Here is a 24,213-nt window from a genome sequence, read left to right on the forward strand (position 1 = left end):
GCAGGTCCGGCGCGGAGCCGCGTCCAGGGAGGACGGGGAAATCGCTGCCCCCAACACCCCGGAGCGGGTAGAGGGACAGAGGAAAGCTCCCAGCTCTCCACGGGAGCCGAAGGAGCTGACGCCGCGTTGCTGGGCGCCGCGGGTGCTGCCCGAGGCGCAGCTGGAGCTCCGCGCGGCGCACGGGGCGTTACTTTGCTCCTGGAGCCGCTGCCGGCTCCTCGCTTCGGGGGTGTCGGCCCCTGCCCGCGGCGCTGGGATGTCTGCTGCCCCGGACAAAGCGTCCGCTACTGACCTGCGCACATCGCACCTGGGGTACGGAGGCGTAAAGGCTCCAATTACACCTGGTGGTGCGGTATTGCTCTTTATTTCCCCCTTTAATGAAAGGTCACCAAGCTTTTAAAACATTAACTTCGCCCCGATGTAGGTCAAGAGCAGCCTCTGCGCTCGTGCTGGGGAAACTGGAGCACGAAGAGGTTTGGTAATTTGTCCAAATTCCGTGGAAACGCCCAACCCCCCCGCCGAGCCCGTCCCGTTCCCCTCCCGCCGAACCAGCGCCGCGGGACACGGGACCGGCCACCCGAACCGGACACCCGAACCGGACACCCGAACCGGACACGCGAACCGCTGCTCCGCCGGGCAGCGCGGGGGCTCCACGTTCACACCCCCCGGGCGAGATGAAGACTAGAAGGAGCTTCAAGTCACTTCTCACCTCTCAGCCCTCGGACACGGAGCGGGGACACGGAGCGGGGCTGGCTCAGCTCTGAGCGGCGCCGTTCTTGCCTCTGTGTACAACAGTCGCGCCCGGGATGCTCGTGTCAGCCACTCCAGGTGTCTGCACACAGAGCAGCCCCCAGCCTGCTCCCTCCCTTCAGAGGCCCAGACCCTCCCTGAGCCAAATCCTGAAGCAGGTTCAGAACCCGAAGCAGGAAACAAGTCCAGGGTTTAGCAAAGTGTTTACCCACTGCACAAGTTTTAAATACGAAGTGTGCTGTGTTTAACTGTGTTTTTAATATGCCTTTTAGTGGCAGGATAAACACAGCCCCGTGCAAACAAACCCTGAGGGCAACATCCACCATAAATTGTCCCTTTCCCTGATAGGTCTGAAAATACACAGTACAAGCAGCAAGGGAAGGTGCCTGAACCTCCCTGCTGGGAACCAGAGGTGAAATGCTTTATCTCCATGGCACTGAGACAACACCCCGTGGGTGACTCACCCCAAAAAGTAAACGGCCTCCTTGTTTTCCAGCAGCTCCTTGCTCCTTTAACAGTCAACAACAACAACATTAACAACAGCTCCTTGGTCATTTAGCAGTTTCACACGGGTCCTCGTGTGAAAATCATCCCAGCCCCACTCACTCCCACCCACCCACGTCAGCCAGGCCAGCAGCCCCTGTCTCTCCATACTGGGCTCAAACCGATTTGCTGCAGCATTTCAGGTGTGGTGAGAGGCCTCAGGTATGTTCTCGTCTGGTGAGGAACAGGAGACGGAGGGGGTTGGCACAAACATTTGTCAAAGTGAAAGAAACAGACACCAAAGGGGGGACAGGGGATGGGGGCTGCTCCTCAGGCTCCCCCAGGGAAGCTGCCAGCCTGGCACCAGCCTTTTAACACCAAGGAGCATCATTACAGGCAGGCAGTGGAAAAGCTGCTTCTGCTTTGGATGGGGTTCGTATCAGGTCTCTGACTGTTAAGATGTGGCTCTCCCTGACTTATTCCCAGAACCATTATTCCCTCTGTCCTCTGAGGCTGGTTTAGCTACATTCATTTCCACATCCATTGGCTTCTTCCCAGCTGTTGGTGCTGGCTGCAGAGGAGGCTGGAGGCACCACAGGGTACAAGTGCTCCCTGTGCCAGTGAGGCACAGTCAGGCCAGTGCGTTTCAGGCCCTGCCAAGTTTCAGGTGCTGAGCTGGGATTTAGGGAGTTGTACCTCAATTCCTGGCTGTACCACAGCTTCCTTTGGCAGCTTGGGCAAGCGAGCAAGAATATGTTCCCAGTGCCTGGGTTTGGGACATTTAGGCACCTGCCATCCCTGCACAGCTGAGACAGCCTCAGCCCACAGCTGGGGTGGGAGAAGTCTAACTGAAATCCATCTTTACCCACCAGCTGTGCAGGAACCAGAGGCAACACCCCAGCTTTGGTACCAACTTCTCAGGCAGAACAAACATCCCTGCAGGTATTCCCATATCATATCACATCCTCCACGGCGTTCTTGTCATACGGAGACGGCTCTGAAGACTGACAGGTACACCCGTGGTTGAGCTGAGAGAGACACTCTGCACCAGGAGCCATGGGAAGGGCCCCTCCATCCTCCCAAGGCTCGGTGGGTGCCTGGGGTCTGCTGCCCCTGACAGGTCACATTCAGCCCCATGTGAACTGCCAGTGCTCACACACAGAGAAAGCAGAGGGCAAGAGCTGCCTGAGCATTGAAACAGGCTGATCTACAGCTGGTTATTGCTCTGCTGTGTGTAAAAACAAACGTGTGGGTCCATCGCCCTTGACTCCCAGTAGAGCCACAGAATAAGATGCCAGGGGAAAAAGCTCAGCTTTGTGCAAAGAGCAGCTGTGGCAGTGAGCCAGCAGCGAGGTCACCCCATGTACCGATACCTGGACTTTTCTCCTGCCTTCCAAACAAAGCTCCATTCCAGAAACATCTCCCAGACACAAACGTTTCTTTTCCAAGCAGTTTAATCCATTACCTTCCTTCCCCTGCACACTGTGCTCATTGCAGAACAATCCTCTCTGTGCATTACCAACAGCATTTACTTGGTCTTGGAGAACTTTCAAAGGAAAAACCCTGTCAGGCATAAGACTGCTCGGTCGACCTCTTTGTGCCTGTAATTTATTCAGCCCTTGCCGGCAGCACACGAGAGCTGGCACTGCCAGGCATAGCTAGGGCTTTGTGCACGTGAGGGAAGGCTGCAGAACACCTCTGGGATGGCGTTGGTGGGCACAGGCTGGGACATGAGCACTAGGAAGCCCACAGTACCCCTTGCACGGGGCAGGAGGGCTAGAATGGGGACTGAGTGCTCTCAGCACAACTTTGCCATCCTGAGACGCTGGAGATGCCTTTGGCTTCACACTGCTCAGTGCTGCAGTAGAACCACAAACTTTCCCAACTGTGGAATAAACCCATAACCAGCAGTTTTTAACTCTATTTCACTGTTACTTGCCTTCAGTTCCTCCTCTACTCTGGGTCCTGGCCCTAGAAGTGCCGCTTCACAGAGCCAGGTGGAGGTTTCTTCTTCCAGCAGCTTTAGTGCTGAACCGTACAACAAAAAAGATCAAATCCCAGCAAAAAGGGGAGTTTTGTCCCTGCTGGAGCACAGCTAGAACAGGGCACAGGGTGTGTGGCTGCTCCAGGACTCAGGGAACAAACAGGTTAACCTGAGGAAGGTGTTTTCCTCAGCAAACACACACCAAATGTCTCTGCTATGGCCTTGATGCACGAGATAGAGTCCTACATGATGGTTTCTGAAGCTCCAAGGTTTTCCAAGGTAAAACCAGCTCTTACTCTGCTTTTATAGCTGGGGAAGCTGGCACAGGGTCCAACCCCACCACCCAATGTCACACAAAGCTGGTGGCAGATTCCCTGGGGTCAGCAAGGCCCCATTCTGTTACCAAGGCATTATCTCCCCCCTGAGTAGGAGGCAGACATCCAAGTTACAAGACCTAGCAAGGCACACGAGAGAAACATTGCCCAGAGCTCCTTCCTGTGCTGGAGATGGCAAACACACAGCATTCCCCAGCAGCGCTCTGCTGAGGCTCCAAGGAGTTTTCCTTCTATCTGCTGCCTCTCAATTGTATTTTTCTCAGCTGAGATTTCATCAGGACTATAGTAAAGAGCTACAAACCAACTACTACTGCCAGGTGAATAGGAGTAACTAGCCTTCCCCTTGCACAGGGAGCAAGCACCCACTGAAACTATCTGGTAACCTGCATTTGGAACAGGTAACTGTTGTGTAAAATAGTAATTCCTGTTATGGAACAGTGTCAGAGGGAGCTGCAGAGGGCAAAGCATGACTTAGTTCAGAGATTAGTCAGGTTCACAAATACACCCACTGGTAATTACTCGGAATAATCCTACACAACCTCAGCTCAGGAACAGCAGACAAGGCTGGCTAAAGAAAGGCTGACTGCAAATCCTTTGCTGCTTTGCCTCCAGGTTCAGAACAGAGTTGCCAAGGTACTGGTTTGGATTTACAGGAAGTGCTGGAAGAGTCACTGTCACACTGAGGCACCTACAGCCACAAAACACCTCAGGCATGGTCTCCCCTGGAGGGGATGGGGCAAGGGGTGTTTAGCCAGCAGGACACAGTCCTACCAAGTCCTCTTCACAGAGCTCAAGAGGTTCCAACCAACAGCAGCAGCACTCACACACCATCCACACCCCACCAGCCTGCAGCACCCCATTTCACAGCACCCCAGCTTGCTCCAGCAGGATGAGCCCATTGTGACATCTCCTATACCTACAGTCAGGCTGCAACAACCGAGGCTCGTCTGGAATCTACTACAATTTGACGACCTCTTCTTTCAGCACCCAATTTCTCTCCTGAGTAGGCACAGTGGTAGAGCTCATAACAAACTACCATCAAGTAAATATAATAGAAAATCAAATACTTTAATGAAATTAGGGAGCACGAGAGTAACAGCTCAGATATACCACTAGAACTGATACTACTGGGCTGTGGGGTTTTGCTAATTTTTTTTGAATGCTCTGTTTGTTCTTCAACAAGCATGCAGATTGACAAACTACTAATTCTTCAGTGTCAAAGATCCTGAGTAAAGAATTTCAAACCACTTAAAATGAATATATAGGAAATGTCTTATGAGCTGGTGGCCTGCACGCAGCATTGCACAGATAAAAATATACTACTCTCGATACACAGAGCTAAATACTTTCACATTTATCAGAATTTTCTACACAAGTCTTTCAATAGAATTCAAGTTTTGAATTTTCTGTATATATCTTCCACCTGTATTAAACAAATGCTTATTTACATTGTGGGTAAGTTGTAAAGGCTAGTAAGGCCGTATTCCCATACTGTACTGTAACACTGCAAAATATATATACACATATATAACCTAATATAGGCAACAGTTCTAAAAAAAGTCACCTTACATTTGTACAACATAATTGAGTCAGTATGAAAAGACAGCTTTGTTAGCACCGAGCCACTCCAAGGGGTTTTATGAACTGTCTTGAGCCTTCTAGTTCCACAGGGAAGGACTGTTCAGCACAGTTTTCCAACCACTGAGCACTGGAGGTCCTGTTTGCAGAACTGGAAGTCCCAAGTAACACTCCACTGCACTACAGTATGCACATTACTAAAGAGCAGGCATGGGAGCATCCAAAGACAAGTTCTGCAGCATTACAAGGTGACACCCCAGCAGAACAGCCACAAGGACATTTTATCAGAGCAAGCCTTTCACATCACCCTGTCCCGTTACTATCTTCCCTTTGGATTCAGGATAGCAAGTACAGAATTGCCAGCAGAATGGACATCACTCAAGCTAGGTGGTTTACAAGCCAGGTTAACCCTACACCGCAAAGACCACATGGGGAAAAGCTCCAGAGCTTCAAACTCCCAAGGAAAAGCACCTTCTGCTTTACTCATCGCCTGTGCCTGCTGTGGCCAGGATGGTCTCGGTCGTAGCGGTGACTCGCCCGCTCGTAGGAGCGCGAGCGCTCGTGCCTGTGGTTCCTGTAGTAATGACTCTTCTTCTTGTACTTGCCCGAGTGGTCAGAGCGCTCCCGGGACCGGCTCCGGGACCGCGAGGAGCTCCTGCTGCGGGACTTCCGTGGCTTGTGTGCCGAGTACTTATAGTCTTTGGATTTCTTGTAACTTCTCACCTTGGAACCTTTGTAGCTGGAACTGTGGTTGAACTGTCTTGGAGGAGAGTCACTGCGGCTCCTGGATCGGCTGTGAGACTTGGAACCGCTTGACGTGGAGTAACTTTCACTTTTCCTGCAGAAAGAGGAGGGGGGAAACCAAACCAGGAGATGTTACTATGCATTACCATCAGTGCCCAAATACAGTGTCTGTCTGTATTGTGACTGTAAGTACCATACAGACAAGAGCTCCTCACTCGGAGGAGCACAGTTGGAGCCCAGGCACTTGATTCTGTAACTCTGTTGTTCAGTATCCCACAAAAACTGAATCTCACGTCCCAGACTTAATCACACCTGGTTACTGCAAAAAGACACAGTTTTAGAAGTTCACACCCATTTGGGGTAATGTCTCCATTTTGCACTTTTTCCTTCACTACTTCGAAAACATGCACCAATACCTGAGAGTTACTGCCAGACTGGAAGTGCTGCCAACAAGAGGTAAGACAGCTTCTGCTTTAGCTATAGTAATACTACACCAAAACGGAGTTAATGCTCCTTCCTGCCTCTCATTTCCCCTCCATAGGTAGAGGAGTTACATGGTGAACTTCACAGTCAAACACAGTACAAAAAGCAGATTTTAGAAAGACTTTTAGTTAAAAGATTTCAGCTTCAGTCTTTTCCATGTACACAGTAACACACAGCCATACTTTTATCAGTACACACCCAAAAAGCCAATGGGATACAGACTGTGGAGTAAGAAGTCAAACTTGCCTTGGCTGGGGTGCATCAATTCCTACAGAACAAGATCATTCTGTATTTCACAGTGAACATTTTGCAGCAGTGACTGGAGTTCACATTTCATCTATTACAGGAAATGCTTAACTACTCACTCCAGTACAGTTCAGTGACAGCACAAAGGTTCTAGCCAAAATTGTCAAGCTTTAAGTATTAGAAATCCCTCAACACACCAACCCTGCTGCCATACGCCACCAATAAGCCTCCTGACACTCCCAAGCATCCAAACAGCCTTATAGTCTCCTTTCAGTCTGTTTGGCACAGATATGACAAGGTCAGACACCACAACTCCCTTGACCTGTGAGCCAAGACACTACAACTCTCAGCTGTGATGTTTCCAGAGCTTTAATTAGCAGCTTAATCCACCACATCATTTCACAACATCTCATGTTGACAAACTACCAAAGCCTGGGAGCGTCTCACCACACCCCCTTCTTCTAGGGCAGCACATACCTGTGCTTAGGGGATGCGGATCTGGACGGAGATCTCGAGTAACTCTGATCTCTACTTCCACTTCGACTTCTGCTTTCTCTTCCTTTCTGAACACTGCAAGAGACAACAGACAGCAAGTTATTTTGCTTTAAAGTAGTTACGGGGGCAAAAAAATAAAGTAGCTTCATGATGAAAGCCTTACCCATTTACTGGGCTGTTTGAACTCATTCTTTTTGCCCCCTCTGTTTTCCTTTTAGCATTCTTCATTGCCTGAACAGGTAGTGGTGAAGGTTTGTTTCCTTTAACCTCTTTTGGAGACTCTAGAAAGACAAGCCTTTGTTACCTTATTTTGAAAGTATGGCTAGCAACCAAAAACACAACTGCAGCCTCCCCTCACCCTGTTTCATCGTCTTGGTAGTAACCAGTGTACAGACATAGGTTACACAGATGTGCACACACAGCCACCCACAAGAAGTACGTCTGAAGCAGCTCACAGAAGGCAAAAGTTCAATCTGAAACATTTCTGCCAAAATACTTAAGCAACATCTGCAGTTAAGTGGTCTAACACATGGCTTCCAAAGCCACTTCAAGGCAGCAAACAGCAGCTTCCTTTTCTTGCCAATGATTTGGTATCTTTTTAAAGGTAACCTGAGGAGAAAGGTGGCAAAGGTTCTTTGCCATGCAAGACCGACTAGACTAGAAATTTTAGACCACTTATGCAGGAAAACACTCCCCAGCTGTCACCCAAAAATACTACTCCTGCCAGCATTCCACTCATGCCTGTGCTTTAATATTTCTTTAGCCTAACAGGCCAATTGCAAGTATTTCTTTGAGTTTATTGCCAAAACCACATAAAACTAAGTACAGTACTATATAAATTTAAACTAGCCTTAATTTTAACTAATTTGATTTTAGCTTTTATCTATCTGTTTCAAGAAGGTACGATGCTATTCAAGCTCAACTATTCGCAGAGCTGGTAGAAGCCAGCTTACACCACTCTGTATATGCATCCCCAAAAGGTAAACAAGACATTGAAGATGAGAAAGAGTTATTAAAAACAACTTAGCCACTATTTACCATTCTTCGGTACAGGGGAAAATCCCGATGTATTATCCAAACTTGGGGCCCCCTCAGGTACCAGACCTTTCGCTTGTGCTTTTGCCTCCTCAATAGCCAATTTCTTCTTTTCTACTTTACTCTCCAGATCAGCTAAATCGACCTGTGAACACAGCAGCAGCGCTTAGGACAAAACTTAGTAGACTAGACTTTCTGCCTACTCACTTGCAGGAGGAAGGGGAAGAAAATAAGATAATCTAAAGAGTCTTTTCAGACACTGTGGCCAGTACCCTGTTCCACTTCATGTGCCATGCTTGCAGCTAGTTCAAGTGGGATGAGGTTTTCCCACTCCTTATAAGCAGCAGCTTTTACCAGAGGCTCTCAATGTGAAAGAGAAGCAAACCTTTTTCCGAGTATACAGCTGCAAAATCTTGAGGCAGATTTCTTGAATCTCCTCCTCTGTGGCTCCAAAGAGTAAAAACCAGTGTGGACGGTTAGGAAGTGGAATCTGAAAGGCAGAGGAAGACACGCTCTGTTCTCTGCTCCTCTCAGAAGGCCTGACAAACTTGAGAGCAATGGAACTGACTCACCTCCAGCGTCCTAGCTGCCAGGTAAATACATGCACAGGCAATGCTTTCTGGCTGGAATCTCACAAACACATCTGTTCTCAGGCTATCGTTCATGTAATTCCTGAAAGACAGGATATCAGCAAAGTTGCATGGCACTGCAAAGTTGTTTTGGTTTTACTTCTACAAGAACTATTTCTTTCTGCATTCAGTTACTAGACTTTACTCCTGTAAATTTAAAGAAAAAGTTGAATGATTTTACTTTTTTAATCAAATAAATAGAAATCCCTCAAGGGGAGGGATGTGTTGCAAATTAAGTTTGACTGACTGGCTGCTGAAAAATCAGTTGTGAAGAAGAGAACCAATTTTAACTTCACTTTTCCTTCTGGATCTCTACTGGCCTGCTCTCATGCAATAGAGAAGTTATTTTCATCAAGACAACATCCAATATAATCTGAAGTACTCAGTTACAGACTTTTAGGTTCACATGTTTCTCTGCAATGGGGCTGAGCCCGATGGTTTACGCGAAGCTGCAGCTGCTGTAGCAATCCTCCCATGGAAGTGCAGTCCACTTCAGCACGAGTCAGCTTCCCCTGGAGATCTGAAGGAGTCCCTTCTCCTTTCTGAAGCGTTATTTTCCATCCAGATTTCTTTTTGATGCAAAAAGCAGCCATAGAAGAAATCAGGGTGTTTGGGAACATCAGTTCAGGAGAACAGTTCTCAGGCGGATCTCCTCTTTGGCACATGAAATACGGTTTCCAAATTGTCCATTTCAGTAAGGTTGCTTAAAATGAATATTCACAGAATGAGAAAACTGTAAAATATTGCATATATTCCAGTCAGTACACTTAAGCATTATCCTTCTAAATCTTAAATACACAAAGTTACTTCCTCTGTATCTGTCAGCTGATGTGCTTAAAAGAAAAGCCTTTTTTTAAAAACATGTGTCAAGCAAAGTATCAGATGGCAAAAAGCTAAAACCAGACACCAAGTCCTCAAAATAATATACTTTCTGAAAGTAGTAATCAATCATCTAGGTACTTGTTATACAAGGATTCACTAACCCCCAAGGCATCCAAGTCAGAGACCACAGTCCAGCCACCTGAACTAGTAGTTTACATGGGACAGACAACAGGAACTTGAATCCCAAGAGTTGTCTCAACTCCCACCTGCCCCAGTTATCTTATATTCCTGTTTACACAAAGAGTAGCTTCTACTCCAGAGAAGCAGTGGTAAACATAATCTCGTCTTTCTGAGAGAAAACAACTTAAAAACCTACTTTTTTTTCCCACCCAACTACAAAGAGAGCACAAACCTTTTGGTAGAAGAAGCAATAAAGAAAAGCAGCACTTCAAACATCTGGAAGTCATACAGCCTTTTCTAATTTGCCAAACTGAAAAACATGCCTGCTTCCAGGTTCAGGCTCTGCATATTTTCCCTGTGGGCTCAGAATCAGACGCATGAGGAACTGAATCCTTGTCACAGTGTTTTAAGAATAAGTTAATCAAGTAAAAGCTCACATTTTAAAAAACAATTATGCTGGATATCTACCAACTTCTGTGTACTGGAGGCAACAAGCAGCAGTACACAAATATGTTATTTTAAAATCTGAACCATTTCCCAATTGTCGTAATTTCCTCCCTCCTCCTCACCTACTCCTCCTTTGTAACAAGCAGTAAAGTGGCAATGAGTAGTCCATAACTTGAGTACTTCATGCAGTGGTCCTGGGAAATCTGGTAGCAGAAAGTTTCTCTAACTCCTAAGCAGTATATTTGACTTCAAGCTTCACACATCTACTCAAAGGTTTTTAAACTAGTTTACAAATAGATTTCAGTTTTTATTGTGTTAATTTACCCCTTAAGACTTAACCCCCCACCTTAAGTTTGCTTTACCTTTTAAGAATACATCATTTTAACAGTTATAGAAATATATATAAAGAATCTTTCAGAACTTGAACCATCAGGTCATCAAATATATCCAACAGTCAAAATGCACAATAAAAATAAAAGTCAAAAAGGATAAGCACAAGAAGCAGTTGGCCAGTTACTATACTATCACGTATATACCACCTGTCTAGAGTCAGCTTCTCTTTGTAGAGCCTGCTTTGGTTTGACTGAAGACGGCAGCTATCCCTGCACCATAGCGCTTGGGCAGCAGAGGAGAAGTCTTAGTCACTTACCCTCAGAGGCTACCCTTTGATTAAAAGAGTACAGAAAAGAAAAGTCAAAACTGGTTCTCTACACACAGGTCACAGTACCAGACAGTTCAGTCAGCAGAAATATGATCTTTGGATTCATTAAGGGTTTTTAAACCACATTATTGTTAAACACTATTGTTTAAAAGCATGATCTATTTCAGTTTAAGAGCTGGAATTTTACATAAGCTTCCCATTCCCAAGCAAATCTGCACTGTATTGAGAGCAACAAGGCAGAGGACACTTCTTGGCAAACATGAGAACATTGAGTTTACCCAGTCTTAGAAGCTGACATCTTGCATTACCCACAAATTTCTTTTATCTGTGCTTTTATTTGATACACCTGCAATCAAGCTCAAGTCCCAGGAAAAGCCACTTCCCAGCACTGGTAACAGACTTTACCTGAGCATAATTTTCTCAAAAAACCCCAAGAAAACCCTATAACCCCACTCAACATTTTCCCTTCAGCTGAAAAGTGAAAGCAGAGAGGAGGGAAGTGAGAAGTCAGGGTGGAAAGCTACCTTACCATTAAAACAGTGCCTCTAACTTAAGAGGCCGATCAACATTTGAGTAGTAGTTTGGGGCACGCCAAGAAACACTGGAGCTGTCTGGTGTGGCCCACAATGATTTCTGAGCAATGCTGCCCAGAGTGCCTCAAGTGACATATTTCTGCTACTGCCCCTGCTGGTCTCTTAAAACAAAGAAAATCAACTTACCATGAAGTCTGGACCAGGTGTTGGTTACGTTCACATTCTAATACCTGAAGGTACATAACGATTATCTGGAAGATACGGGTTATTGAGTTATTAACAAGAATCTTGAGAGCCACCTATTTATTTCAGAGGGACATCCATGAGGCATCTGTTACTCTTTCAAGTTCTAAAACTCTCCACAGGAGAGTACTTGCAACATCCCCTGTGTTCATCCACACAGCTTTTGCTCTCCAATGCAAAAGTTTGCATGAGTTGGCACTCAAGCAGATCTGACCTTCCTAGCTCTCCGTCGTCTGAGCTCAGTCATCATGCTATCCAGCTAGGTGTTTCTTCTTCACCTGTTTTCAAGCTAGGTATGTTCTCCTACACAATTCACGATGCCTTTTTAGCTGTAACTTGGGAGAAAATATTGCTAGAAGTATGACAGTATTTGCAGAAAACAGATCTAACATGTTGCATGTCACTGGTTTATTCAGTTCTGTTTCTTCCTTAGATATGAAAGGAAAACAAGGATGCAGAGCAAAAAACTACTCTAATAGCAAAAACTCGTGAGAAACAAGTACAATTATCTTCTGGAGTAATGCAAGTGAGTTCTGAAAGTCAAACAGGCTTAAAAAAAGACCTTAAGACAGCAGTAGTTTTTAACAGAAGAGCAACAGCCCAAGTCCTGCAGGCACAGAAACAGGAGGTTCTTTTACCATGCTCAGCTCCTTAAGGCCTGATGTTAACACCACTAAAGCGCCAACTTAAACGTTTGCAGTAGTTACATCTTCCAAGTATCCTCCCAGTCTGACAAGTGACAGGTAAATACAGCTGTCTCATTCCCAGCCCTTCACACCTGAGTGCACTTTCTGAATGTAAGAAACACCACTAGGAAGTGTGTATGAGCATGTTTCCACAGGGAGTGATCTTGAACAGGGTGCTTCTGCTAACAGAGAACTGGAATTTGGAGCCCTAGAGATCTAAGAATTTATGTTTACTTGCTGTTTTCTAACACCAAAGCTACCTACGTATACAATTTGACTTCAAGGAACACTTAGCATCTGCATCCACCTCCAGTCGTCATTCAGCAGTGATACAAGACCAACTACCAAGATCTCTTAAATGAGAAAGAAGACATTGGGATTGTAAGAAACTAGCTTTGCTGAATTAACTAACATTACCATGCAGAAGCTATAACCATGCAGTTAGGCAGTCTACTCAGAGCATATGAAACACTGACTATAAAGTTAACTTATACAGTACAAACCTTATGAGGGTGCTTGACATGAACACAAAATCCCAACTCCTTTAACACTCTTCTTTCTGCCTTAATAATTTGATTCTTCAAGTTCACATACTCTTGATCCAGTATTAGAGGCACAGGCTTTCTGCAAGACAATTTCATATTCTGAAGATTATCTTAACCCCACAGAGTGCTCACATGCAGGTTAAGCTGTGTCTGTGTAGAAAGACGAGACACGACTGTTTATAACACCAGCAATATGTATTTCATAAGTCAGCTCCGTCACCAGGTCTCTTCAAGGTGTTCCCTGATTTATGGAACAGGGCACACCACCACCGTTGGCCCATGCAGTTTAGTTATTAAAGCAGAACACAGACACTTCAGATGACCTCAAGCTCTACGCTTACTTTTTCTCCCGCAGATGTCGAAGGCGATGGAACACGTTAATCACGTCCCTTATGCGTCTGGGGGCTTCTTCAATTTTGGATGCCAGATGAACACAGGCCATTGACACATGCTGAAAAATAAGCACAGCAAGACACTGATGGTCTGCTCAAACCAGGAACTGATCACCCTTTAACAGCTTCAGGAGGGATAACAAGATAAAATTGTGGTAAGAGAAGGAAAATCCAAAAACTCAGCATGCATCTACCAAAAATCGTGTTGATTGGGAAGTAAAAGCCACAGGATCACTACCAGGACCCTGATCACATCTAAACTGACAACCTGCCAAAATAGATCCAAAGTTAAGTAACATTTGTGCCTTTTGGTATTTTCTTACCTCCATGGAATGCTTCACAAAAGACTTGGTATAAAAAAAGCGTTGAAATAGCACCTGTCCTGTAGCCATCGCCACCTGAAAAGGAACCACAGCAGCCATCAGCAAAACCACCACCAGATCCAAAGAGAAAGCACCCAGAACGATTTAAAGTTCATAACACTACTAAGTTATATGTAAGTATGGAAACAAGTTCCCCATTTCTTTAGATACCATTACCAGCACCACAAACCCTGTAACCAGCCATTTGTTAGGCCACAGGCTTCTTGTATAAAGTATTAAACCATGCACAAAAAATCCTCAACAAAATAAAAAATAACCAAGCACGATGGTCCAATAAAACTGAGTTATGACAGCACACAGGAAAGACTTCACTATTTCGGCAGGGAGGGATGGGGTCATCTAGCCCCATTCCGATCTGCACGTACTCCTAAGGCAGACTGAGGACCCGAGACTCGGTAGCTGGAAGCCGCCGGGGAAGTTTTACGCTCGGAGAGCAGCCTGACTGCGACTGGAGTTCGCCAGGAAGCAATCGCCTTCCGAGACGAGAACAATTGGAAGGAGCCCGAGAAGTCCTTCTTTCCGCAAGCGCGGAGCTCAGGGCGGCCCTGCGGGAGCCCCCGCCCTGCCCAGGCCGGGCCGGCGAGGCGGCGGGGGCGGCACAGGAAGGCGGTTACATCATCCACTCCCCGCGCCCGGCCGGGGGCGGGGGGAAAGGCCGCAGGCCTCGCGGGGAGGCCCAGCGGCTCTCGCCACCCGAAACCCCGGCCGAAAGCGGCAGCTCCGCGCCCGGCCCCGCGTCCCTAACGCGGGCGAAGGCCTAGAGATCGGGCGCCAGTCCCGCCGGCGCCAGCAGGCCGAGGCCTGGGGAACAAAGCTCTCCCCGCCACGGCGCACGGCCGCCCCAGCCCTCCGCCCGCCCCACCCCGCCGCGGCGAGAGGCCTCCCCGCCCGGCCCGGCCCGGCCGCGGCCGCGCCCCACCTGCGGCAGACGGAGCAGGATACCGGCCGCCTGGATGAGCTCGCAGCCGGTGACGCGCAGCTCGGTCTCGGTGTCGGGGTCGAGGCCGCTGCTCATGGACGGGGTGAAGCGCAGCGTGTGCTCGGGCAGCAGGCAGTTCTCCAGCGTGATCAGCACCCCCGAGTACAGGCGGTCGCCGATCAGCACCGCCCCGGGGCCCGGCACCGGCGCGCCGCTCCCCGCTGGGACGGACCCCGCCGCCGCGGCGCCGGCAGCCTGAGGCCCCGCCGGGCCGCCGCCTCCCACCGCGACCACGGCCGCCGCGCTGCCCGACCCCGCCGCCATTTTGTGGTGCCGCCGCCGCCTCGCCTGGCTCAGCTCTCCTTCCCCGCCGGGCGGCGCCTCTGCCCCGCAGCCCCCGCCCCTCCTTCTCCACCTCCGGTCGCCGCCTATTGGTGGGAGGCGGCAAAGCGGTGACCGGCGATTGGCCCGGACGCCGCGACGTCTGACGCCAGCCCCGGGCTGGAAGCAACGGCGTGACGCACCGGCCGGGAATTTGAACAAGGCGGAGGGGGCGGGACTTCCGGCCCGCTCCACCGCCCGGGCCCGGCCTGTGTGTGCCCCCCCCCTCTCCCCCCCCCCGCCCCGGCCTGTCCCGCCGCTCGCAGCGTTCCCGCAGCAGTCGCCAAATAACCCCCCGCAGACAAACCCACCCACCCCAAAGCCTTTACTGATAATAAAGCCCCTCACAGAGCGCGGGAACCCGCCGCGGCCTGGGCTGGCCCCGCGCCCGCCCCGCTGCAGCCCTGGGGCGGCTACCAAGCAGAGCGGGACCTGCGGGTGGTGGGTGACTGACTGACCCGGAGCCAGCAGTGTGCCCGGGGGGGCCAAGGGCAGCCTGGCTTGTGCCAGAAATAGTGTGGCCAGTAGGTCTGGGGAGGGGATTGTGCCCCTGGGCTGGGCACTGGTGAGGCTGCACCTTGAGTGCTGGGTCCAGTTCTGGGCTCCTCACCATCAGAAGGACATTGAGGTCCTGGAGAGAGTCCAGAGAAGGGCAACCAGGCTGGGGAAGGGGCTGGAGGGCAAATCCTCTGAGGAGCAGCTGAGGGAGCTGGGGGTGTTCAGCCTGGAGAAGAGGAGGCTGAGGGGAGACCTTCTCCCCACCTCCCCTGCCCTGCCAGGAGGGTGCAGAGAGGTGGGTGATGGTCTCTGCAGCCAGGGGACAGGAGATGGGACAAGGGGCAATGGGCTCAAGCTGCCCCAGGGCAGGGGCAGAGCAGATGGGAGGGGAAAGTTCTTCAGTGGAATGGTTATTGGGCATTGCAACAGGCTGCCCAAGGATGTGGTTGAGTCACCATCCCTGGGTGTGTTTAACAGACGGGTGGATGAGGTACTTAGAGATACAGTTTAGTAAAGAACAGGTATGGTTGCACTCAGTGATCTTAAAAGACGTTTCCAACCTAGTGACTCTGTGATACCTGGGGGAAAAAGCCAGCAAGGCGCCAGCTTTGTGCCCAGGCCCACCCTGTCCCTCTGGCACCGTCCTTGGAGGATTCTGCTCTGCAGCTACAGCCTCCAGAGCAGCCAGCGAGCAGGCCTGCCCGGCAGTACCCATCCTGGTTACAACCCGTTATCTGCAGACTCTTTTAATATCAGTAGTGCTGTACGATACGTGAAAACACCCCCTTGGGTTCCCTTCCGTCTCCCAGGGCGGCGAGGAAGCCTTCCTGTCGCCTCCTCTGGGCTAAAGCAGCGAGGGACTTGAATGTCTTTGGCTCGTAGATAGCCAGATCGGCAAGCATCTTCCTATTCAGCTCCACCTGGGACTAAATGCAAGAAAATCTGTGGTTAAGAACTGTGTGTTTTAGGGGAACACTACATTGCTTAATGGGTGTCTTCCAACCTAGGCAAATTTAGGATCTAGAGGGGGACTAGTCAGGGTTAGGCTGTGGTTGGGCTCAATGATCTAAAGGGTCTCTTCCAACCCAGGTGATTCTATGATTACCTGAGGTCTTAAGGCAAATCACCTATTTTCTACACTGCAGTTTTGGAACTATTAGTCAAAGAACTGTCAGACACAACTACTCAGCTACTCAGTGGTGGATGCCTCACTGAGCCACAGCGTAGAAGTTGTTTGCCGACTTTCTCAGTCTTTCTGGTAGAAACCAAGAACCAAAGAACAATCTCTTTGTGGAAAGCCACGTGTTACAGGTTAATCCTCAGGAGTTGTTTCAATTCTTAGACTCTTTCAAATTTACTTGTGGTGCTAGAAGCTGCTTGGTATCTCAACATGTCTCCTGGAGCAGAGAAAGAGACCAGGGGACCAAATACCCTAAACAACTGCATAGTCTAAGGGGGAGTTGTTACATAAAAAGTTGGCTGCTTTTGGATCTTTTAACAGAGAGCCCTACAAAGATACAGTGCTCTCAGACAAGAACCAAAGGGATCGAGGGAGAAAAAACCCCTGAGGAGGGAAAAAGAAATGGAAAGAAAAATGAGTTAGCTTTTAGGCAGTGCTTGATTCCATGGCTTACAGTAATTACTTCATCAGGAGAACAAGTGTATAAATTTCAGAAACTATTACTTTACAGGAAACATGTCAGAAAACCTAGGTGGTTATCTATTTGAAACACTGGAAATGTTTTCAATAGACCATCAAAGTATGTACAGTTTCATTTTAAGAAGCAGAAACACTGCCTTCTAATTATGATCACAGCCAAGAGGAACCAGTTTTAATTTTACAGTTCCAGTATCAACAAATTGAAACCAATTAAGAACAAGGGACAGTAGCACCAACTCTCTGCGTTACTTGTGCTCACTGAAACACAGAAGGCAGTAGAGAAAAGAGTAGGGATTTCTTGGGGTGGTTTGTGCTAATCCAAGCTTTGTATTTTTGAATTTCTTGAAGGAAAGGCAGCTATCACTTAAAGCCTGCAGTAGCAACAAGTGTAAAAAGCATTTTACAAGTCTTGTTTTTAAGACTTATAGTAAAAGTTTTGGTGACAGAACAAGGTGTAGAGTGACAAGGTTCACCAGGATCAAAGGGAATTAAAGAAGAGAAACAGGTTTAGGGCAGAACTTGGCTCCTGAAGTGAATCAAATTCTTTTCATAAGCAGAAAGCCTTTCAACACTAGAACTAGGAAGCAGAACTGTGTTGGCAGAAGTTCAGTCTGACAGAAGGAATTTTTCAATCCCCCCACCATGCCCTGCTCAGGCTCCAGTCTGCAAGTCCCCACTGTTACTCTTCATTGGCAAGTGGCGACTGCAGCTTCAGTTCCTCACAGCTGCATTCTTACACACCAACCAGCAACCTTCTGATAGGTTTTTTTAGACTGTATCTACTTGGAAAACTTCAGAGTTTTAAGAAATTAATTTGCCTGGCACTTAAAAACCTTCTATTGGCTATCTTCTCCAGTTTGCTGTTTCACAGTAACTATTCCTTGAGCACCACCCTTACCTTGTGCAGATTGCTGATGAAAGACGAGTACTTCAAACCATGTTCAAGAGACGCTGCTTCAATCCTAGTGATCCAGAGCTAGAAGTGTAAGAAGTAACACAATAAACCACTTCAAAAGTGAACCTTTTGCCATGCTGACCTGCTCCCTCTTAGTAAAGATTACATTTTCCATCTTCTCAATGCAAGATACACATGTACAAGCTTCAGACCATGAGCTTTCTCAAACCACAAAGGGACTACGCTTACTTTAAACTCACTGGTAAAACATCCTGAGAGATCCCCTCCACCCAGCAGGGAAAAGGGCTATTTAAGTTCTGTTCTCCCATTCTAATGGCTGCCTGCAACGTTTTGCTCCTTACCGCTCTGAGGAATCTCTTCTTCTCTTTCCTGGCCTTGGTAGCCTTCACAAAGGCCCTGCGAACGCTCCGGACAGCCAGCTTAAAGCAGCGGTTCTTCCTTCCACGGAAGTGCTGAAAGGAGAAGGAGGTGTTCTTGCTCAGGTAGCTTTAAGGCTGTTAGACCTAATAGACGGTCGCCTGCATTCCACAGCTCTTCAGAACAAGGATCACATAATACTTCACAGGCAGCAGCTAAGCCTCCAGCTTGCCTGCAAGGAACACGCTCTTCCCTGCTTGCACAGGATGGGAAACTTGAATCTGGAATGTTGGAGCAAGCTGCAAAATCTCAGTGTAGCAGGAGGGAGCCAACACCAGACCTCACTGTGGTTCCAGGGGGAAGGCAGCCAGTAAAATCACCTTCAGTGCTTCCAGCCAGCCCCACAACTTCCACGTCTATTCTCACTCCTGAGCTACCCTCCCAGTTTTGTCAGTACAAATACAAGGATGGGACAGGACCCTCTGATGTCCCAAAACCATTGCAGCTGCCCAAACAGAACTAAGTTTACCAGATGGTGACCCCCATCTAACACCAAGTACGAAGAAGCAGCCAGTGCTGCACAGCCAAGAGAAGCAGCTGAGTACTGTTGGTGCTGTGGGGCAGCTCAGGCACTGCTGAGAGCACGGCACTGCCACTTGAGCATTTTCCATCCCAGTACCGCAGGGAGATGTGCTGCCTCCCAACAGCCTGCCCCTGAAAAAGGCTCTCCCTGAGCCCTGGTGCAAGAGCTTGAGCTTCAAGGTCAAAGGAGGGGATCCTCCCCCTCTGCTCTGGCCAGGCCCCACCTGCAGTGTTGTGTCCAGTGCTGGGCTCCCTGGGATCAAACAGCCAGGGATCTCCTGGAGAGAGTCCAGCGCAGGGACACAAAGATGCTGAAGGGCCTGGAGCATCTCCCCTGCGAGGAAAGGCTGAGGGAGCTGGGGCTGTTCAGCCTGGAGAAAAGAGACTGAGAGGGGATCTGATCAATGGGGATCAAGAGCTGAAGGGTGGGACACAGGGGCCATGGGCAGCCTCTGCTCAGTGTCTGTGGGGACAGGACAAGGGGTGATGGGCTCAAGCTGGAGCCCAGGGAGTTCCCCCCAATGTGGGGAAGAACTTCTTCCCAGTGAGGGTGAGGGAGCCCTGGGACAGGCTGCCCAGGGGGTGTGGAGTCTCCTTCTCTGGAGAGATTCCAGCCCCATCTGGACACCGCCCTGTGTGCCCTGTCCTAGGGACCCTGCTTTGGCAGGGGGTTGGACTGATGGGCTCTGGGGGTCCCTTCCAGCCCCTGCAGTCCCGATTCACCTGCACTCACGCTCTGACACGGTCTCTTTCGCCTCTGGAAGCGCGGCCCGAGCTCAAGGCTGTAACCTGAATTTCCACTCCGCGCCCCTTTGCCCGGTACCCCCGGCCCCGGCGCGGCTGCTCCCGGCGCGGCTCCCGCAGCGCTCGGGCCCGCGCACACCCGCTGCCCGCGCAGGGCGCACCCGCCAGCGCCGGGCTGGCGCGGCCCAGGCCCCGGCACCCTCCTTCCCCCCGCGGCGGGGGCCGCGCACACGCCCGAGCGGAGCCCGGGCCGCTCGTTCCGCCTGCCCCGCGCAGGCCGAGGGACGAGCTGGCGGCCGCACTCACCCGCGCATACTTGAGCACCTCCTGCACCCTCCAGAAGCGGTCGGTGAGGCGGCTGCGGACCCAGCGCTGCGCGCTCAGCAGCACCATCTCCCCGCCCGGGCCCGGCAGCGCGGGGCCCTGCGCCTTCCGGGGCGGGGCGGGGCGCAGCGCGCCCGGGCTCGGCCCCGGCCCTTCCTGCGGCGGCGGCTCGCCGGGGGGCGCCGGTCTCGGCCCGAGCCCGGGGCGGGGGGGGCCCTGCCAGGCTGGGGGGGTCGCCCGGCTGCCGCGGGGCCGCGCTCAGTGCCCGTCGCCGCGGCGGCGGGGGGCGGGCGGGGTGTTCCCAGGCCTGGAAGGCTGCGTGTGTCTTCCAGCATCCCCCGTGCCCGGCGAGAGGCTGCGGCTGACCAGCCGCACGATGGTGCTGCCGCTGCGGGCAGCGGGAGCGGGTCCCTCGGCAGGGACAGGCTGCTGCCAGGGAAGGCAGCTGACGGATTCGTCTGATCGCCTTTCAGCATCCCAGAGCAATGATGCTCCTGCCAGGAGCTGCTCCCTAACCTGCACCAAGCCACCCTTCCCGCTGCGGGGGGTTGACCCGGGCTGCAGGGCAGGTGCCCGCCGAAGTCACTGGGTCACTGAACCACCTGGGTCAGAAGCCCCTTAAGGTCTTTGAGTCTAATCACAAGTCAGCTGGACAAGGGAGCAAATACATATTGAGGGGCTCAGGAGTGCAGGTAAGGCCAGGGAGAGACCATTCCACAATCAGTGTCACAGGCAGAACAGACTCACCACAGGGGAAAGGAAAGGAAACTCTAATCCATTACACTGCACACAGAGTCGCTCCATGGAGTCCCAAAGCAGAAATGAGCCCAGCAGCTTGGCACGGGGGAAGGTGCAGCAAGGAGGAAGAGGCCGGCTCTGGGACTGTAGGACACGTCGCTTTTAGTAGCAGCTGAAATGTTTTCCCTATTGAGAAAGCAACAGAGGAAAAAACATCACTCTGCTAAGAATTCATCAGATGAAGTAATGGGGACTGATCATCCCTGCCCAACACTGGGTTCACTTCCTATTTACAAACTGTATTTACTTCCTGCGAGTCTTCATCTTGCTGGGTACCCTACTCATACTGGAGAGTATTAAGTCAGATTTTGGCCAAGTGAACGATGATAAAGCTGAGCACATGGGTCGTGATTATTTCAGCAAAGAACGTCTGTGCTGAGAGGTTTGTCAGGCATTGGAACAGGCTGCTCAGGGAGCTGCTGGAGTCACCGTTCCTGGAGGGATTTAAAAGGCGTGTGGATGTCTTGCTTGAGAACATGGACTAGGGGTGGACCAGGTAGGGTTAGGCTGTGGTTGGACTCAATGATCTTAAAGGTTTCTTCCCACCTAAGTGATTCCATGATTCTAAGAGATAAAAGGGATGGGTTTTTAGCCACTGGATGGCTTTTATGTGCACAGAAGCCAGCAGCTAGCTGCTAACCTTTCATCTCCTATGGATTATTTCTGTTCTATTAGAGACCCATTCAAGACCACACACTGTGGTCTCACCTCCTCTCAACGGAAGGAAAGAGGATTCCTTGGGGCAGGATTCCACAGGGAAATTCAGCTTTCACTGTGGCTCCTTCAACCTCTTCTCAGTTTTGTGCTTATGGCTTCACTTCTCCCCAGTGAGACAGGCTCAGACGGTCCAGGACTCCCTTCTGTGGCCAGGACACTGGTGAGCTGGCTGGGGTCAAAGAGCTTCAGTACTTTGGCCAGTCCAGTACCAGAAATTCTTGGTGCCTGTTGCCCAAGGGAGAGTAATTGCTGTCAGCATTTCACACTTTCCCCTACCCTGCTCCTTCAAGGGCAGCTGAGTTTGATACAGATGTTGACTTTATTCTGGGCTACAAATTAACATTTTATCTTATTTACCGGTATATTCCTTCTGGAACAAATCAGGATGCAGGCTGCTGGCAGTGCTGTCAGTCTCAGAGTCTATTTTTAACCTTCTTCCCCTCTCTTGGCACATCAATAACTATTTCTTTTTTCTTCACTGTGAGAGAGCTCAACAGAAGGAATAAACAATAACAAAACATTAATTAAATTCAGTGTCACCTTCAGTGCTGGAGGAAATAAAATTGCTTGAGAGGAATCCAGTTGAAGTCATTAGCAGCCGTCCCTGGCGAGGAATAGCACAGCTGCCCTCTGCTTTGGGTGGAGGATTTGTCTCTCTAGCTCCTGAGTGATGCTATCTCCTTCCCCAGTGCTCCCTGGGGGGTGAGAGGCTTTTCCCTCCGGTCAGGAAATACCAAACAATGGAACATATCCAGTCCAACCAGACCCTGCCATAGCCTGGGAACAGCCACCATGTGTCCACCCGGGATGAAGGTCAGGTGCAAATGTTAGCCCTCGCTCAGCTCGAGGGGAACACGGGGCACGAAGGGGCCAAGCAGCTTTCCTTGCCAGGGGCTGACTGACTGACTGCTGTGTCTAGGAGAGATGGCATGTCAAAGATAAATGTGCTTCAGGGAAGAAGTGGGAAAGACAGCAGGAGAAGGCCCTGGGAGTAGGGCTTCCAGAGGGTCCTTCTGGGCAGAGCGCTTGCTGGCATGGGACCAGCCTTCCGTGCAAAACATAGTACCTCCTTGCCCTTGTTCCCTGCCGTGGTTAGGAAAAGTTACTCTTATGCCACTTGGTGAAGAAATGGGATTATTTTGGAGATGCTGGCTCCCACCTTTGTTTTCCCTTTCCTGGAGCATCACAAAGCAGCTAGGGGTTTGCATAAACAATGAACTTCCCATCGCTGCTGCTGCAGTTAGGTCTGAAAAGGTCTTTCACAACTCAAAGTGGGATGGTGAGGGAGCAGCGGCTCAGAAACTCAGTCTGAGCAGTGAAGGGTGTGCACATGTTCCCCCGGAGTCTGGGTTCTTCCCCTGGTGTGCAAAGAGCCAGTCCTTCACCTGACAGCTCTCCAGCCAGGCTCCCCCAGCCTGCAGCACTGCACGGGGCTCTTATGTCCCATGTGCAGCACTCTGCACTTGGGGGTCTTAAACCCCTCATGAGTCCAGACACTTGTTCTTATTTCTAGGCCTCGGAGTAGGGTGCCAGGCACCTACCACCACCCAGCTGACCAGTGTTTTTAAACTCCCCTTCCCACCCAGTGTCCTTAAACATCCCTTCACCCCACATCCACATTTCACTTATGTGCCAGCCAGGGAGGTTCCCTAATTAGCACACTCATTGTTCACATTTTAGTACTCCAAGGAGCACAGGTTAGCTGAGGGCACACTATTTCTCGATACTATTCCAAGGGTAGATATATTTTTATATACACTTGTAAGAGGGAAGGAATACTTCAAAGGCTCCTATTGTTCTAGATCCTCCGTCCGCTGAGAGATCCTTTCCTGGTTACTACAGCTTTTAGAATACACTGTTGAGGGTACTCGAGGTGGTGGACACTTTTACAGTCTGACCCCTTGTCTTTCCCCACCTCACACATGGGTGTGAGCACCCTGGGTTTGCACACGCAGCAAAGCTGCTAATTCTGTACTGCCCCAGCTCTGTGCGTTCCCCCGGCTCTCACGCAGGGTACTGCCCTGGGCAGCCTGGTGTAGCTCCAGGCTGGAGGTTGGTGTCCCTGCCTGTGGCAGGGGGTTGGAGCTCTGGGACCCTTGGGGTCCCTCCCAACCCAGACCAGTCTGGGATTCTGGGATTCTAAGGAAAGCCAGCACTCACCTGTATCACAAAAATCATTTTACATCTAGTGACCCTTGTTTTTCTGATAACCCTTTTCCAGAGTGGAATTTTCTGGGCACAGTAGCATCAAGGGGAACGCAGGACTCCGGGACTCTGCCTGGCTTGTGCCACAGCTGAGCTGTGCCTTCTGTAAGACCTCTGCTACTTCAGTTTCCTCCCTGTAGTACTACAATCATGCATATCTGAATGTATCTAAAAGGCACAGAAATGTGCAGATACCACTGAAATCCCTAAATGTTATTTATTGTATGAGGCAGATCATTGATACCTGCTGAGCCTTCACTACAAGGTTATCAGTATGCTCTGATAACAAAAGCAGCAGAGAACAGGAGAGTTCTGTGGTATATGGGGATTATTAGAATTTTCTCCAAGGTGTTTTAATCTAGAAATTGCAGAAAATGGATCTGAGGCAGAATAATTACAGTTGAAACGGGACCGTTCTGACCCGGGAACGGAGAGTTTGAGCGTGGCCCTTGGGTGCT

At 50.0% G+C, this 24,213-nt stretch overlaps 2 protein-coding genes across 4 annotated transcripts; both read right to left on the minus strand.

The window, feature by feature from the left end:
* Window positions 1-4,601: 4,601 nt before the first annotated feature.
* On the minus strand, window positions 4,602-14,936 carry CCNL2 (cyclin L2). 3 transcript variants are annotated; one of them, XM_084274557.1, is made up of 11 exons: window positions 14,574-14,936; window positions 13,595-13,669; window positions 13,221-13,330; window positions 12,838-12,958; window positions 11,592-11,656; window positions 8,706-8,805; window positions 8,519-8,623; window positions 8,137-8,278; window positions 7,262-7,379; window positions 7,081-7,173; window positions 4,602-5,968 (listed from the first exon to the last, which is right to left on the minus strand). In XM_084274557.1, the coding sequence occupies exons 1-11, from the start codon at window positions 14,895-14,897 to the stop codon at window positions 5,614-5,616; spliced, it is 1,608 nt and encodes a 535-aa protein (XP_084130683.1). In that variant the 5' UTR covers window positions 14,898-14,936; the 3' UTR covers window positions 4,602-5,613. The 3 variants fall into 3 exon arrangements, with proteins under 3 accessions (XP_084130683.1, XP_084130682.1, XP_084130681.1); XM_084274556.1 differs by lacking the exons at window positions 11,592-11,656; window positions 12,838-12,958; window positions 13,221-13,330; window positions 13,595-13,669; window positions 14,574-14,936 and adding an exon at window positions 10,751-10,857 and having other exon boundaries at window positions 8,706-9,465; XM_084274555.1 differs by lacking the exons at window positions 11,592-11,656; window positions 12,838-12,958; window positions 13,221-13,330; window positions 13,595-13,669; window positions 14,574-14,936 and adding an exon at window positions 9,997-10,116 and having other exon boundaries at window positions 8,706-9,465.
* A 1,038-nt stretch (window positions 14,937-15,974) lies between these two features.
* MRPL20 (mitochondrial ribosomal protein L20) lies at window positions 15,975-20,138 on the minus strand. Its single transcript, XM_084274539.1, has 4 exons — window positions 20,018-20,138; window positions 18,370-18,480; window positions 18,011-18,088; window positions 15,975-16,378 (listed from the first exon to the last, which is right to left on the minus strand). Exons 1-4 carry the CDS (start codon window positions 20,102-20,104, stop codon window positions 16,205-16,207), a joined length of 450 nt encoding a protein of 149 aa, XP_084130665.1. The 5' UTR covers window positions 20,105-20,138; the 3' UTR covers window positions 15,975-16,204.
* Between the last annotated feature and the right edge of the window lie 4,075 nt (window positions 20,139-24,213).

Source organism: Gallinula chloropus (assembly GCF_964237585.1).
Source record: "Gallinula chloropus genome assembly, chromosome: 23".
Taxonomy (NCBI): domain Eukaryota; kingdom Metazoa; phylum Chordata; class Aves; order Gruiformes; family Rallidae; genus Gallinula; species Gallinula chloropus.